Below are 17,905 nucleotides of genomic sequence, written 5' to 3' on the forward strand. Positions count from 1 at the left end.
CAGCTCTTAAATAATAGTGTCAATGAGCTACACTGAGTGGGGAGAACCTGTTTGATGTTCTTAATGGAACGGAAGAGTGGTGTTTTCCGTGGCTAGGCCGCCTCACCGTTACCCAAGTGCCCTGCTGCGCGGGCTCTACAGCTGGAACCGAACAATGTACAGAGTTCACTAAGCTAGTCGCATCCAAAACAGTATCTGAAGCCCCTGCATTCTTACTATCCTCGATTAAAGTTTGGATGCGTGTCTCTAATTCTGAGATTCTCTCTGTCAGCCTGACTATTTCCCTACATTTATGACATGTAAATCCCTCGTCGCTGACAGAGAGAGCTACACTGAACATGTGACAGACTGAACACGAGATAACAGTGGGAAAGGATGACATGACTCACCGTGTTTGTAGACTGATCCGAGTTAAACCGAGACAATACCTTAACACGACTTCGAAAACCAAAACGAATGGTCCCTGCTGTGGACGAAGACCTACCTGGACCATCAAGAAAGTGCGCCAAAACCGATAGCTATGGCTGTATCAACTGGCAGCCATCACAGCTACCTGAAGGAGAAAACCGAGAGTCTCTCTATGAGAAGAAAAAAGAGCTATTGGCTATTTATTCCAAGGAGGGACAAGGGGCGCAAACCAGAAGCGAGTCAATGACCTCATGACGTTACTCTATGAGCAACAGCGTCGTGACATTAATGCAACTCCTTCACCAAGCATTTCAGATTTACAAAAAGAGTGGCCATTCCTCTTCATGCAGAAGATTTTACTACAGCACTTCTGTACATTGACAGGAATTGAGCTTGAATCAAGACTACAAGAATCACTTGCTGGCAAGGGGAAAAGAGTGCTACATTATTTCAAAAGTCAACTTTGGAAATGGAAAAGGGAAGTAAAGGCAGTCCTTCATGGCATTGAGAGACAGATGGAAGACATGGATCCTGGACTTGGTGCAATAGAAGTCATGATTGCTAACTTCAAAGAAAAGGAAGAAGCTCTTTTCCTCTTGGCTGACGTAAGTGCCTTTTTACAGTATTGCCACAAAATCAGTTTTCCTTATGAATATTGTACTTGTGAGTTCTAATAGTGTTTTCTGTTTATTTTTATGTTATAGGAAACTTCCACCCAAGCAGACGTTGAGGCCCAGATGTCCCTACCAAGTGCTCCAAGGCTCATCATGCTCGGTAAGATCCCAGCACTGGACAATACACAATAGATCTGAATTTTAATGGTGACTTCACCTATAAATATTCACTTTTTGTTAACAAAGTTTTACTTTGTCCTACACTTAGATTCCAAAAATTTCTAGTTGTCACTGATCCAGTATAAAAAGAGGTCAATAAATTTATAGAGGCAAAATACTTTCAAAACTTACTTTAAAAAGCTCATACTCATCATGCTTTATAATTCAAGTGTCCATGCAGTATTATTTTGTATGCTCAGTTTAGCAAAGTTTTTTTATTAAAGTGTGTATGTGCAGAGCTTCTGTCAAATAAGGTGTCAATGCAGGTTTTGTTGTTTTTTTTGTTTTTTTTTGTTTAGTTTTTTTGGCTCAGGTAAACAAGGCAGCACACAGTGAGAATTTGATACAAATATTATTAATAGAGGAAGTAACCCTGTACAGATCACATTTACATCAAAAGTCTAACTAGTGTCAAGGGTAGTCTTATGTGATCTTTTTTTATTAAAATGGAGGAAAACTAATATCTCTCATAAAGATACATATATTACACATATATGTATTACACGCACATATATTGAGTCTCGCACTCCCATTAGCAGTAATGAGTATTTCCCCATTTACTGATTCTACAGAAACTATCACCAGCTGCTTATGAATCTTACATTGAGTTGCACTAGATTCTGTAGTATGAATGTGATAAACTTCCTAAAATAGAAGTTTTCCGAATGTCAAGTGTTTAACTAACCGTTAGACAAGTAACTATTTTTTTCGTTGCTTTCAGTTACATTGATTAGTGATGTCTATTGCAAGATTTGAGGGGTGAGCTAATGTTGTTTATCTAATGCAATATTGCATGCCTTATTTTTAGGTGTTTTCTTAATTATGCTTATGTAAAATATTAAACCCAATCAGGGATAAATGCTGTGTGATGTCAACTTAATTTTCAGGAGAGTCCATTCTGGGAGCAAAAAAATGGATGCTTTCCATTGATGGCAGAGTTGTCCTCCAACTGAATGACCGTTCTGATTTCACTCATGCTCTGGCTGTTTTTTTTGCATCATACTATGTATTCAACATGGAATATCCGGAAGAAGCAGCCACTACACTGGAATTTATCCAGAGGTAAGCACTTAATTGTTATTGATATTGTTGACTAGGGATGGGAAGAAATACTCATACTCATTCTTTAAAGGGTTAGTTCACCAAAAAGCAAAAATTAATTTACTCTCCCTCATTTGCTTCAAACCTGTATAAGTTTCTTTCTTCTTTTGAACACACACACACACACAAATATTTTGAAGAATGTTGGAAACTAAACAATTGCTGGTCCCCATTGACTTCCATAGTATATAAAAAAATACCATGGGAGTCAATAAAAATCAGAAACAGTTTGGTTACCAACATTGTACAAAATATCTTGTTTTGTGTTCAACAGAAAAAAATAAACTCGTACAGGTTTGAAGCAACATGAGGGTGAGTAAATGACAGAATTTCATTTTTGAATGAACTAAAGAAATTAAGCTGGTTTAAAATCAGAATTTCATGCACATATCAGTTATTTTCTTCACTTCAATACACAAGTACTTGGTTTTTAGAGTACATGACTACTAAATTACTCAAAATGCCCATCCCTATTCTTCAAACTTCCATTAATGTGCTTAGTGAATTTTTTTGGTCCATGCTTTTGAAATATTTTAACTAAATTACAAGTTGTTGCAGAGTAGACATATCATAATAAAAGCAGCAGATGTAAATGTAAAGTGATAGTTCAGTTTCTTACTTGTATAGTGACATTTGCTGATTCATGTGAATGTTAAACATCCACCAAGTCTGGATTGTCAACTCCTTCTCTGTTGTGAGAATGAGAGCTTCATCAGGGTACTAACTTGAAATTAAGTAGATACAGACTTCAAAACAATTCAATTTTGAGAGGAGGTACAAAGCTGAGAAGTTGTTTTGAAGGATGCACAACAACACATTTGTTTTGTGTTCACTTTCAATGCTGTTTTCAATGCCCGGGCTTCCAAAATGCTGGAACAATATTTAGCCATAGCGATGCCACTGTATTACCCAGTAAGTTGAACATGGAATATGCTGGTGGCGATATTGTGGCACAAAACGTTTCTTCCTTTATCTGCCCTGCAAACCAGTGAATTGAAGAAAGCATGGAAAACATCTGAAACTAATACAAATGTGAGTTATGCAGAATTCTTTAACTCAAAATTGTGTTGTTTACTAGTGGTACACTCCATGTTAAGTTCTCCTTGTTACAACAGGAAAGGAGTTAATGGGCTAAACTTGGATGTACACTCCAATGCTGCAGCAAATCCTGCTATATGGGTGATATTTTAAACTGTCTCAGTTTTTCTCCTTGGATTGGGTAATGCATGATGTCTTTTATATTTGCAGATTTTTCGTCAGAATAAATCCAGAACACAGTAAGTGCACTTCGAAGGTCCAGGTTAGCAAAAAGACTGGAAAGGTGGTCCAGCGCAAAAATGAGTCCCTCAGTCCCCATGTTGCATCATTCATTAGAGACTTCATTGAGTATGACTGGAAGCACTAATATCTGGTGAGACTGCTGATTGTTACCTTGAATACATTGTCAGGTTATGGCTTTTCACACTGCACTTAACCTTATGTCATTGCCGTTCTAAACCCCATTTTTAACCCCAGCTAAAGGAACATTTCAAAATTGTAATTTAAAATTGGGTTTATCAGTTGTTGTTTTTTTTTGTGTTGATCAGATTGAAACAACAGAACATCAGTTTTATGATTATAAATTTGCCCATGCATTCTGGGAGGGTTTGCATTACTGGTTACATCCTAAATTTGAAGATTTACCTGAATTAACATATGAAAATGTAATATTTGGCATATTTATGAAAGATGAAATACATGACTTGGCAATTAACACAATTTATTATTTTTGGGAAATTCTTTTTACACAAGAATAGATTCCTGAAAACACTTCCAAACCTTTATGTTTGGAACTGTGTCATTACTTCTCATCGTTAAATCTAATGAAGAAAAGGCCTTTAATTTTAATTTTATTATTTATTATTTTTTAATGCCTTAAGAGGATCTTAAACTTGCTGAGAACCAGTCATTTATTTCTTTATCTATTATTTACCTGAATGTATTTTATTTATTTATTTTTATTACAGTTTTTTACGATTGCTTAAGCACAATATTAAAAACAATGCTCATTTTGTCAAAACACTACACACAATTCACAGATCCACACACACAAATAGCAGAACACCACAGATCTTTTGCAAAATGAAACACTTCATTCAAAACTTTACATTAATTTAACAAAACCCAACTTTGACACCGTATGGAACATATGGATTCATTTACACACAGTAATTGGGTTTATCAGTGCATTTACCAGGGGTTAAAACCCTGCTTTGGAGCAGGACTATGAGCAAGTGTACCTAAAAACTGTTTTAAATGCAAAGGGTTGTCACATCAAATACTGATTTGATTTAATTAACATTGACACCTCAAATATGGAAATAAGAATGTTAACCCACAAAACAGTTCATAAATACTGAAATGTTATTTGTGTATTTATAAACTGTACTGTTTCCTGTAAAAAATCGTATGATCCAGGGGGAAGAGCCAGGGCTATAAAATGGCTCCAGGAAGCCAGTTTGGGTGGGTAGTTGAAGTTGGTGGCTGTACGTGGAGAGTCGTGGTTTATACAGAAGTTAACATTGTATTACATTTAATTTAGCCAGTTCAAATTGTGTATATATTGTCATCAAGGCATCAGTCTTGCTTATAAACCTTTATATTACTAACTAATTTCTTCCACTGCAGGGAAGAAGACTCCAGGAAGTTGACCATTTCAGGTCCAGTTGTAGAAGATAAATACAGTTTTGGAAGAAAAATTTTAAGTTCTACAGTTTTTTTTTTTTTTTTTTTACATTTCCTTAAAACTTGAACAGGATGGATTTGCATGTTTGGAAATTTGTTGTTTAAAAAAAAATGAAATGTTTACAGAAAAACATTTTCCTATTGCAAAATACTAATTCTATGTTTATGCTATGGTTTTTATTTTATATATTTTCTCATTTTGAATGTTAAAAGTTGTCAATAAATGGCATTTTTTGAGACAAAAATTAATGCAGTAATACATTTTACAGTAGTCAAATATTTGTGGTGATAACATTTACAGCATCCTACTATCCTATTACTGTAAACACATACAGGATTTGTAAGGTTACTGTGATTAAATTTACAGTAAGTATACTGTGGAATGGACTACAGCAACTTACTTGCTAATTGCTGCCAGCAAGTTACTGTGATTAAAACATCATTTTAGAACTTACTGTGATTACATTTACAGTATGCATACTGTGGAATGTTCTACAGCAACTTACTTGCCAACTGCTGCCAGCAAGTTGCTGTGAATAAATTTACAGTAGTACTGTACTGTGATTGCTACTGTAAAATAAAATACAGTACTTTTTATTTTAATGTGATTGCATTTACAGCAATCGCACTGTGAAATGGACTACAGCAACTTACTTGCCAATTGCTGCCAGCAAGTTGCTGTGAATACATTTACAGTAGTACTGTACTGTGATTGCTACTGTAAAATAAGATACAGTACTTTTTATTTGAATGTGATTGCATTTACAGTAATCGAACTGTCAAATGGACTACAGCAACTTACTTGCTAATTGCTGCCAGCAAGTTACCGTGCATTTTACAGTGTTCTTCTTACAGTGCACTTTGCTGTAGAGCATACCATGAGGTCTCTGATGGAGATGATCCTTTTTATTAAGATATGGAATTGATTATAGGTAAACATAAAGAATGAGTTAGGCCCAATATCTAACATGAGGATGTAAATATGTGTTTTAATGGAGAAGAGTCTCAAAATTGAGACTCACTAGTGTCCACTAGCAGCCTTTGATGACCGTACTTGCTGTCTTTGCACATGGCCAATTTTCTACATGACATATTTCTGGAGATTGGCGAAAATGTTCCAATATTTTGAGAATTTTGTTTACTTAATGGGACACACTTAACAAGTGCATGATTGTGGAGCTTCTTTTGCAAGATTAGGAGGTATGCTAATCTCTGTAGTCTCTGTAACAATAAAATGTGCAACATTTTACGTTTTACATCCAAATTATGTGTAACATTTAATTCATCGAATTTACAGTGGAAAGTTCCTAGACACGACACAATCTCTGTGTACTTCATTTCCTGGACATGAAGGGATATGCTTAGCATCAAATACGAAAAACACACTACATTCACATTTCACATTTATTTGTATAAGCTTTGTTAAGGAATTATATATTACATAATCAAAACTTTCAAAACTTTTCCAGTGTTGAAGTTAAGATTTTAAGAACAAAATATCTTAAATTTCCAGTTGTGCCAAAAGCAAAGGAAGTACACTTTAAAATTCTTAATGGAGTATATCCTTACAGAGAATTTTTGAGATGTCGATTTGGTCTTGATGTTAACAGTTGTTGTTTTTTTTTGTGTTGATCAGATTGAAACAACAGAACATCAGTTTTATGATTATAAATTTGCCCATGCATTCTGGGAGGGTTTGCATTACTGGTTACATCCTAAATTTGAAGATTTACCTGAATTAACATATGAAAATGTAATATTTGGCATATTTATGAAAGATGAAATACATGACTTGGCAATTAACACAATTTATTATTTTTGGGAAATTCTTTTTACACAAGAATAGATTCCTGAAAACACTTCCAAACCTTTATGTTTGGAACTGTGTCATTACTTCTCATCGTTAAATCTAATGAAGAAAAGGCCTTTAATTTTAATTTTATTATTTATTATTTTTTAATGCCTTAAGAGGATCTTAAACTTGCTGAGAACCAGTCATTTATTTCTTTATCTATTATTTACCTGAATGTATTTTATTTATTTATTTTTATTACAGTTTTTTACGATTGCTTAAGCACAATATTAAAAACAATGCTCATTTTGTCAAAACACTACACACAATTCACAGATCCACACACACAAATAGCAGAACACCACAGATCTTTTGCAAAATGAAACACTTCATTCAAAACTTTACATTAATTTAACAAAACCCAACTTTGACACCGTATGGAACATATGGATTCATTTACACACTGCTGTGCTCAATCTTAAACACTTGTAACTTTTATACTTTTAATGATATAGTCTGGGTTTGATTTTTTCAGAGATATTGTTAGAGTATACTACATTACAATTTTTTTCAATTGCTAACATACTTCTGTCCAATCTGTAGTCACATTTTCAAAACTCTAAACACATTTAGCAGAACATCCGTCTGTTGTGACCATACCTTTAACAATTCATGTCATACCTTTAACAATTCACACAATTCATGTCGTTTTCACACAAAATGCAGTCAATTAACACGTTTCTAAAATGCTTAAAGCTTATATAATGCTATAAGCTTACCTCATACCAAAATCATGGATCTTTCTCATCTTATTTGCAAATGCTTAAACACAGCAAGTCAGAAATGAAGGCCTAATATTCCAGTCTTTAAATATAGGATAAAACCTATACTTTTGCAACAACAGCAGCTCAAAAGTATAGAAAAACATATCAAACAAATACTGAAACAATTGATAAGCATTTTTACAGTTTTTTTTCAGTTGCTAACAAGCATTGTTCAATACCGAAACCACATTTTCAAAACTCTTCACACAGTCAGCGAAACAGAAGTCAATGCAGACCAAACTGTGAACCATTTTTCATTGCTTTCAGACAAAATGCATTCAGTGACCACACTTTTCAAAATTCAGGAACTCTTTTCCCATTCGTACTCCACAACATGCAAAATACTATGTATTTTCAGCACATTTTTCTAATGCTAACACACTGCATTCAAAATGATTAAAAACACATTCAAAACAGAATGATGGCAAATTCCAAGCTTTTATGCAGTAATTATTTTAAAATATTCTCATTTTTATAGCCAAAAATGAAAAAAATAATCATTACAAGCTAATTGCAATTTTAGCTGAAATTCCACCCCCTCCAATGCAAGAGAGAGAGCAGACTAGAACCATGACTGTAATTTACTATAATGAACAACTACACATGCTGTTACAGTAATGTGTAGAATGTATTTTATTTATTCTTTTTTTATTATCATTGCAGCCCTGGAGTTTTTCCCCCTCTTTTTTCACCTTTTGGTTATAATTTTCAAGTACTATATTCATATAAAAAATGAAATTTTGATTAGTTTCTGATTCATTCATGTTACAAATGCTTTCAATAAAGTGAAATTGTGTTACAGTATTCTATATGAAGAAGTGATTTATGTGGAAAATCATTGAAACTTTAAAAAAGAAAAGTTCATCAATTATGTAATGCTTCCTGTTGTTAGTGTTTTTTAGGTCAGTGTGTTGTGAATGAAATGTGTGTTTTCTGAATGAGAATTGTTACCAGTGTTATGTTGGTCTGAGTGAGTTTTGTAGGTGAGATTAACTGTGTGAAGGGTTTTGAAAATGTGGTTTCGGTATTGAACAATGCTTGTTAGCAACTGAAAAAAACTGTAATTAGCAGATCACTGAAATATTGAGAAATAGCTGATTCCAATCTCAGTTGGAGGCATAGTTAGGTGTTGAAGTTTTTTTCATTACATACTGTAAAATAGGACTCTTTGAATCGGATTTGTTCAGTGTGGATGCAGAACAACACAAAGGAGCAGAGAGAAAAAAAATGTCTGGGTAAGGGAGAGGAACAGATGAAGGAGCAGAGGAGAAGTTGGATCAGGACAAGGGAGAAGAACAGGTATATGGGAGAGGAGTAAGAATGTGTGCTGGATTGTGCATCTCTGTGGTTTTTCCCCTTACACATGTGGAACCTATGAAAGCTTATTTCTGCCATGCATAGAAAATAATAAAGTAATTGTCTTTTTATCTCACTAGACTTTTTTCTCTCAATTCCTATATTTTATATTTCACAATTCTGAGAAAAAAAAGTTAGATGTCAACACACAATTGCAAAAAATAAAGTAAAATAAAATAAATAAATAAATAGAATTGTGAGATAAAAAGCCACAATTACCATTTATGCTTTTTTATTCTGTGGAAAAAAAGCTTCCATAATAACTAACAAGCGTTTAGCAATACTTAAAGTACTTTTTCTAAACTCTTAACACAGCAACACACAAACATCACACAGTTAGCCAAATAGTTTTTAATTTTCTGCCCAAAACCATATTTTGTTATATAAACACAAACTCCACATTTCAAAATGCTAAAAACCTTTTTCAACATATACTAACTCTATCAAAACACAGCAAACCTGATTCAAAATCAAGTCGTTCTGTCAAAACATAGCACTAGTTTTCTATCCAACATGAACATATCAAAGCACAATGACTGTCAAAATACTAACAGTTGATGGCATTATGAAAACTGCATTACTTGTCATGTTTCGGTTCTAACTGGAGAAAATATGAAATCCATTGTTTTTATAATTCAGTTTCCTTTTACTACAGTAATAGTATAATGCATGTAAGCCATTCTATATTTTTGGTTGAGTGTTGAATGTGTGCATTCTTGGCAACAGAAGTGAGTCATTATTTTATAGAATGTGCAGTAGAAAAAAAGAAGAAGAAAGTAACAGAATTGCTCAGGGCAGCTACTGGTCAGATGAGTCCCCTATGCAGGACTTCAGTGTCCCCCTTGGTTGAAATCTCTTTCTGGAGTTGGGTGTGTGGTGTTGATGTTGCCTTGGGTGTGTGGTGTTGATGTTGCCCTGGGTGTGTGGTGTTGATGTTGGGATGGTGTCCCCTTGGTAGCTAGTGCCCTACACAGACCACATATTTCTGCATATATGGAACAGTGGTAGTGGAATCGTAAAAGCTTTACATGAAGCTTTTACTGAAATGAAAACATGAAATTGCTGCCATTGATCAACAACAAATCCAACATACATGGCCTTTGGTTACTGTTGAAGCTTTTTTCCACCACAGAATAAAAGAGTATAAAAGGTAATTGTGACTTTTTATCTCACAATTCTATTTTTTTTATTTTTTTTATTTTTTTTATTTTGCAATTGTGAATATACATTTCACAATTCTGACTTTTTCCCCTCCGAATTGTGATATGTAAACTATAGGAATTGAGTTGTGAGATAAAAAGACATAATTACCTTTTTTATTTTCTATTCATGGCAGAAATAAGCTTTCATAGGTTCCACGTGTAAGTGAAAAAAACAGAGATGCACAGTCCAGCATTCTTCCTCCTCTCCCATACCTCTTCTTCTCCCTTGTCCTGATCCAACTTCTCCTTTCCTCCTTCATCTATTCTTCTCCCTTACCCAGATATTATTTTCTCTCTGCTCCTCTGTGTTGTTCTTCATCCACACTGAACAAATCCGATTCAAAGAGTCCTATTTTACTGTGTATGTCCATGTAATGGAAAGAAGTCCAACCCCTCACTATGCTTCCAACTGAGACTGGAATCTGTTATTTCTCAATATTTCAGTGATCTGCTAATTAAAAATGCTTATCAATTGTTTCAGTATTTGTTTTATGTATTTTTTCAATACTTTTGAGCTGCTGTTGTTGCAGAATTAGAGGTTTTATCCTATATTTAAAGATTGGAACATTGGGTCTTCATTTCTGACTTGCTGTGTTTAAGCATTTGCAAATAAGATGAGAAAGATCCATGATTTTGGTATGAGGTAAGCTTATATGAAAAGAAAATTTAAGCATTTAAGAAATGTGTTAATTGATTGCATTTTGTGTGAAAACGACATGAATTGTGTTAATGGTATGGCCACAACAGACGGATGTTCTGCTAAATGTGTTTAGAGTTTTGAAAATTTGACTACAGAATGGATGTTAGCAATTGAAAAAAACTGTAAAAGCTACAACTACAAACTTCATACTACAACAATTTTTCTACAATGAATCCACTGTTCCATATATGCAGAATATGTGGTCTGTGTAGGGCACTAACTACCAAGGGGACACCATCCCACCCTCTATAGGGGCACCATCAACACCACATACCCACCCCCGGAAAGACATTTCAACCAAGGGGGGCACTGAAGTTCTGCAGAGGGGATTCATTTGACCAGTAGCTGCGCTGAGCAATTCTGTTACTTTCTTCTTCTTCTTTTTTTTTTTTTTTTTCTACTGCACTTTGTATAAAGTAATGACTCATTCAACATAGTATGTTGCCAAGAATGCACACATTCAACACTCAACCAGAAATGTAGAATGGCTTACATGTATAGAAACTGAATTTTAAAAACTATGCATTTCATATTTTTTCTGTTGGTAGAACTAAAACATGACAAGTAATGCAGTTTTCATAATGCCATCAACTGTTAGTATTTTGACAGTCATTGCACTTTGATTGATTATATGTTCATGTTGGAGAGAAAACTAGTGCTATGTTTTGACAGAACTCGATTTTGAATCAGGTTTGCTGTGTTTTGATAGAGTTCGTATATGCTGAAAAAGGTTTTTAGCATTTTGAAATGTAGAGTTTGTGTTTATTTAACAAAATATGGTTTTGGGCAGAAAATTAACTATTTGGCTAATTGTGTGAAGTATGTGTGTTGCTGTGTTAAGAGTTTAGAAAAGGTATTTTAAGTATTGGTAAATGCTTGTTAGCAATTGTAAAAAACTGTAATATATTGACAAAAAAAAAACAAAAAAAACACGCACACACAAGATCAGTACTGCACATTGATGAAAATATTTATTTCTCACCACACTGTAAAACCATTCAATACATCCATGCCTTTCCAAAGGTTGCATTTTGCACTGAAAATCAGAACATATTCTAAATACAATATAGTACATGAACAAAAACATTTGTGGAGACAAAACAAAAGTATGATTTTAAAAGAAAAAAATAGAAAAAACACCTAAGCATCATCTCTTGTCCTAGCTGGATCTGGCCATAGCATTTAATGCACATAACAGGCAATGTCCTCTCTCGCAAGACACTGAGGGAAGAATCTTCTTGAATGGCGAATCCATCCTTGCACAGACCCTGCATCAATTAGGTCAGGCCTCCTCCATGACTTGAATAAGAGATATCCTGACATAGAGCTGGAGATCGTAAACCTTCCACCATCATGCCAAAAAAAAAAAAAAAAAAAAAAAAAAAAGTAAATAAAAAAATAAAAAAAACCCTCCTCAATGGGTTTAAGGAAGGGACAGTATAGGAGGTATGGGAGTGAAAATTGTGGACGCTAATGAAACCAGTTTTGGACCAGAGCAGATATAAATATTCATTGATTTAAATATACACCCACCCTCCCACCCTTGTGGATGTTATACGGCGCAGGACGCGCCTTCCGGGAGGGTGGGGTAATGTAATGGAAATATACATTGTCCCATATGACAATGTATCTCATCTGCTCTGCATCCATTTGGTCTTCTGCTGTGATTATTTTGTGTAGTCTGTCTAAAAATGTGAATATGTGGGCCGTGTTGTAAGGGCCTAAGTTGGCATGCTGGTGGAGGACCCCATTCTGCTTGATTGCAACATACATTGTGATTTTACCACCACGTTGGCCCGGGACATTTAAAATAGCTGTGGCCAATGATGTTTCTCTCTCTCCCTCTTACTACAACATTGCCTTCCATTTTGTTGAAGACACATAAACTCACCTTTTGCCTTTTTATACTTGCACCTGATTGTTGAGTTTACAGTTAAGCACCTAAGTGTCTGCAGACCTGACGGCCATGTTTAATCAATTGGTTTATAAGGGTAGTATTTTGGAAAGTAGTGTCTTGAAATGGCAAAGAAGTGACATTATGTTAGATTTCTGTGTCTAATGTAGAGAAGTATGTTTAGTGTTGTGCAAAACAATGTGTGTAGTGTTTTGCAAAAAGTGTGAGGCTGAGAATGTGCTTATAGTTGTGCAGATCTGAGCTGAGGTTTTGCTCCTTGAGGAGATGTTGCAAATCCAGACAGCCCTCATCCTGATGAACAGGCAAGTACTGCTCCTCCAGCTCCTCCTCCATATGTACAGCTCTCACTAGAAACTGTTGTTTGGCAGCTACGGACAGTTCTGGCTGCGAGGCTTTCTCATGCCATTTCTTCAGCATGTTTACGTGGAACATCTGCAGTGGTTGCTCTCTGGAAGGCATTTCAATTTCATAATTAACTGAACCAACTTTCCTTCTCACCTTGAATGGGCCTTGCCATTTTGCCAATAACTTATTCTCAGATGTTGGCAGGAGTAGAAGTACTTGGTCACCCAGCTGGAACATCCTTGCTCTGGCTTTCTTGTCATACCACACTGTTTTCTTGGCGTGTCACTGTTTTTTGTTTTCTTTGGGCTTGCTGTGAGTTGTCACGGGCCGTGGAAACTGCTTGCTGCAATTTGTCTCTTATCTGCAACACATATGAAAGCAAGTTTCGCTTACGTGACTTGTCGTTGATCTCCCAGCTGTCTCTCAGCATGTTCAGTGGACCCCTCACTTGGTAAGTGAAAAGCACTTCACGAATAACAGGTATGGTAACCATTTGTCCCAATCTTTATCAGTGTCAGAGACAAATATATCAGTGTCAGAGACAAATTTAGCCAGCATGTTTTTCAGTGTCTGATTAAATGTTCAACAAGCCCATCAGTCTGGGGATGATAAGGAGTAGTGTGCACCCTTTTAATGCCCAACAACTGATAAACCTGGTTCAATATGCGGCTCATGAAATTTGTGCCCTGATCAGTTAGTACTTCTTTTGGGATGCCTACGTGTGAGAAGAAATGGAGTAGTGCATTTGCCACTTGCTTCGCTGTAAACTCTCTTAGTGGATATGCTTCTGGGTATCTAGTAGCATAATCACAAATGACTAGGATGAATCGATTACCCTTTTGACCCTTTTGCAGTGGACCAACAACATCTACTCCTATTCTCTCAAATGGTGTGCTAACTGCAGGGATAGGAACCAATGGCGCTATATAAGGTGATTTGCCTACAGAAATCTTTTACATCAATGTACATGCCAGGCCAATAAAATCTCTTAGCAATTCTCATCAGTGACTTCATAAAACCCAAGTGTCCAGACCATGGCACTGCCCAGCCAACATAGCATGGTGGGGCCCAGATGGGTGTCACCTGGGCTGCCTAACTGGGGCCCAGACATTTTTGTCCACGGTTTCCATGGAGGTCCCACATGGGTTAGCCCAGATGAACTGAACACTACTCAGTGTGCACACTACAGGCTGTTAAATGTAACACAGAAACATGCTGGAGTTAATGAGATAATTAGGTCATAACGAGCAGAATCACAGAAGGACAGAGAAACAACTATGACTTACTTCAACCACAACCTTCGATGAAATCAATTGAAGATAAAAGACATTAAATCATTCAAGATTTGATTAAACATCTCCACAAACAGCATTACCAGCTTCATTTATTACTAACCAGACTGACTTTATTTCTGACATTCATCTACAAAAGTTGTTATTGAGAATTACCAGAGGATTAGATGTTGATGATTTGTTGAAAATACGTTTGGTTTGATGTCACCGTGATCAAGGTCTGCGCTTACTTCAGTTAAGCAGTTTGCCTCTTAACTATAACTTTTAATTTTTTCTCTGGCTGTTTGTTATGGCAAGAAAAACAAGAGACAATGTGGTCAGCTGTTAAATGTTAAAAATATAGTCATCATTTAGTGGCTTAATTGACTTCATCTAATGACTGAGCTTTTTATGAGCAAAATGTGATTAACTTTGTGCTGGATCTTTTCTTGAATACAACAACAAAAATGTTTTAATCAGAAAATTTGAAAAACACATTGTTCACTAAACACTTCAAACCTCCTGCAAGATTCACTTACACAGACATCAAGAATCAGCATATGATTCTCAACAATGGTGACATGCTTTATGCTGCAATGCATTCTGGGAGCCATGGATGAGTTTTGTATGAGGCACCCAGAATGCATTGCAGCATGAAGTATGTCACCACTGTTGAGAATCATACGCTGATTCTTGATGTCTGTGTGTGAATAAATCTTGCAGGTGTTTTAAAAGATTTAATGTACATTGTATTTTTCAGATTTATTCTTCTGCTCTGATTTTTGTAACTTTTTTTTTTTAGTTGTTCTGGAGAAGATCCAGCACAAAATTAATAATTTTTTTCATATAAAGCTCAGTCATTAGATCAGTGAACAAAGCCATAACATGAGGACAACTAAATTCATATCATCGAACAGCTGACAACAGCTAAACACATTGTCTCTTGCTTTTCTTGCCATAACAAACAGCAAGAGCAGCCAAAGAAACATTATTACTAAAACAGTCAAGAGTCAAACTGCTTAACTGAAGTAAGCGCTGACCTCGATCACGGTGACATCAAACCAAACTTATTTTCAGCAAATCATCAACTTCTAAACCTCTGGTAATTCTCAATAACAACTTTTGTAGATGTATGTCAGAAATAAAGTCAATCTGGTTAGTAATAAGTGAAGTTGGAAATGCTGTTTGTGGAGTTGTTTAATCAGATCTTCAGTGATTTAATGTCTTTTATCTTCAGTTGATTTCATCGAAGGCTGTGGCTGAAGTTGTAGTTCTTGTTGTTCCTCTGTCCTTCAGTGATTCTGCTCATTATCACCTAATTATCTCATTAACTCCAGCATGTTTCTGTGTTACATTTAACAGCCTGTAGTGTGCACACTGAGCAGTATTCATTTCATCAGGGCTAACCCATGTGGGGCCTCCGTGGACAAAAATGTCTGGGCCCCAGTTAGGCAGCCCAGGTGACACCCATCTGGGCCCCACCATGCTATGTTGGCTGGGTGAATGCCCAAGCTCTAAAATCTGTTTGCAGTATTGCCTTGGTATCACCAACTGCATACCGTCTTCTTTTGACTGTCTATACAAAAGGTGTCCTTTCATTAAAAACGTAATTTTTCAACACATCCATAGCAGTTTCTTTGTCTGCTCTATCCCGGCAATCAACCAACGTTTCATCATTTCTTTGCAACTCTGCTAGCTCGTTGGATATGTCAACATCTGCATCAACAGTATCTGGCTCTTCCAGACTCACATTAGACAGTTCTGACATATGCATAACATCCTCAACCCACTGTCTACGTTTCTGCAATCTCTCCTCAACATCTAACTTTGTGTCAGCTGTTATTTCCTTATTAAAAAATGGCATGTCATGAAGGGTCTGTTGTACAGAATTTGGGGATTGTGACAGATCAGCCATACTATTAGCTTGTGCTCTTGTTACGACACCAGCCCAGACCGTTTCTTGCACCAAGTCAGCTAAAATGGGCATATCAGTACCTAAAATAACTGGATACGGCAATGTAGCGGCAACAGCAACTTTCATTAGATATGGTTGCCCATTAACTTCAATGGGTAACAGCAATGGGTAAATCGGATTTATCGCCATGTACACAACATACAGAGAAAGTGTTCTCTTCCCACAACTCTCTGGGCACATACTGCTTTTGCACCAATGTTTGAGCACAACCCGTGTCTACTAAAGCTTCCACTGACTTGCCATTCAACAGTACTGAAACAATCGGGTCTTTGGTGGCTCTTGCTGTCATTACAGGGGTAGGTAAATAACACAATACAGCTGATTTAGGCTTCCTAAGCGGACACTGAGAGCTAATATGACCTGGTTTTGTACAATTGTAACACACAATCTCATCTTTAGATACTGACTGCTGTACTGCTACAGTTGGTAAGAACTTAGGTTGGGTGGGCTTTAAAATTTGGGCTTGCGACTGCAAGTGCACACTACCCCTCAATCCCCCAGACTTACCTTTATAAGACTGCAGGCTGCCAGCATATCGTAGTATTCCAGAGGATCCTTTTTTTGCCGCAACGTAAGCCTCCACAAAGTTCGCTGCCTCTGCTGCAGTCACAGGATTTCTCTCTTTAACCCAGGTGCGTATTTCAGGATACAACACACGCATATATTGTTCTAACACCAGTGTTTCCATCATGTCCGTTTTAGTTGTAGTATCAAATCGCACCCATTTGGAAAACAAGTCCTTGAGTCGAACATACAACTCTACAGGCATTTCATCAGCTGGTGTATCTAACGCATAAAATCTCAGTCTATAAGTGTCTGTGCTAATTTCATATTTCTTGAGTATTACCTGTTTAAGACTGTCGTAATCCATTATGGAGGCTGGAGGCATAGAAATGAATGCAGTTCTTGCTTTTCCCGTGAGTAACGGAATTAAATGGACAGCCCAATCGTCCCGTGGCCAACTATAAACTTGTGCCAGTCTTTCAAATTAGAGCCCTGCACGGGCCACAAATCTTGGCCCTAGCCCGGCCCTGGCCCGAGACGCTCAGGCCCTAGCCCGGCCCGTGTCTGTCAGCTTGTCAGAATTTTCGTCCCAAGCCCGACTGGAGCCCGTTTTTTTTTTTTTTTAATCCTCTCCATAACGCAGACTTTGTTGCAGCCATTAAAATGTTCAGTTTTGTTTGTAATTGCAAAGTAGTTGTAATCCTTTTCGTTTCTTTATTAAGTTCATTTAGAAAAATGTTTGGAGCACTTCTTTGTTTATTAAATTGAAGTTTGTTTCTTAAAGTGACGACTGCAGCGGCCGACAGTGAGATGAGCACGTTTGATCGATTTAGACTCTCAAATCAACACTTGTTCAATAAAAGCCATAGACATAAAACACTAATATAAACATATCACAATGTTAGTTTAAACGTTTATTAGCACTACCACAGTAAAAAGCTACTTTCTCAGGTGG

The 17,905-nt window shown here is 36.2% G+C and overlaps 1 protein-coding gene across 1 annotated transcript; it reads left to right on the forward strand.

The window, feature by feature from the left end:
* The first annotated feature begins 207 nt into the window (after positions 1 to 207).
* Positions 208 to 6,294, forward strand: LOC125251074. Its single transcript, XM_048163978.1, has 5 exons — positions 208 to 1,013; positions 1,113 to 1,182; positions 2,129 to 2,303; positions 3,591 to 3,753; positions 5,010 to 6,294. Exons 1-4 carry the CDS (start codon positions 660 to 662, stop codon positions 3,745 to 3,747), a joined length of 756 nt encoding a protein of 251 aa, XP_048019935.1. The 5' UTR covers positions 208 to 659; the 3' UTR covers positions 3,748 to 3,753; positions 5,010 to 6,294.
* Positions 6,295 to 17,905: the final 11,611 nt, after the last annotated feature.

Source organism: Megalobrama amblycephala, linkage group LG17, assembly GCF_018812025.1.
Source record: "Megalobrama amblycephala isolate DHTTF-2021 linkage group LG17, ASM1881202v1, whole genome shotgun sequence".
Lineage (NCBI taxonomy): Eukaryota > Metazoa > Chordata > Actinopteri > Cypriniformes > Xenocyprididae > Megalobrama > Megalobrama amblycephala.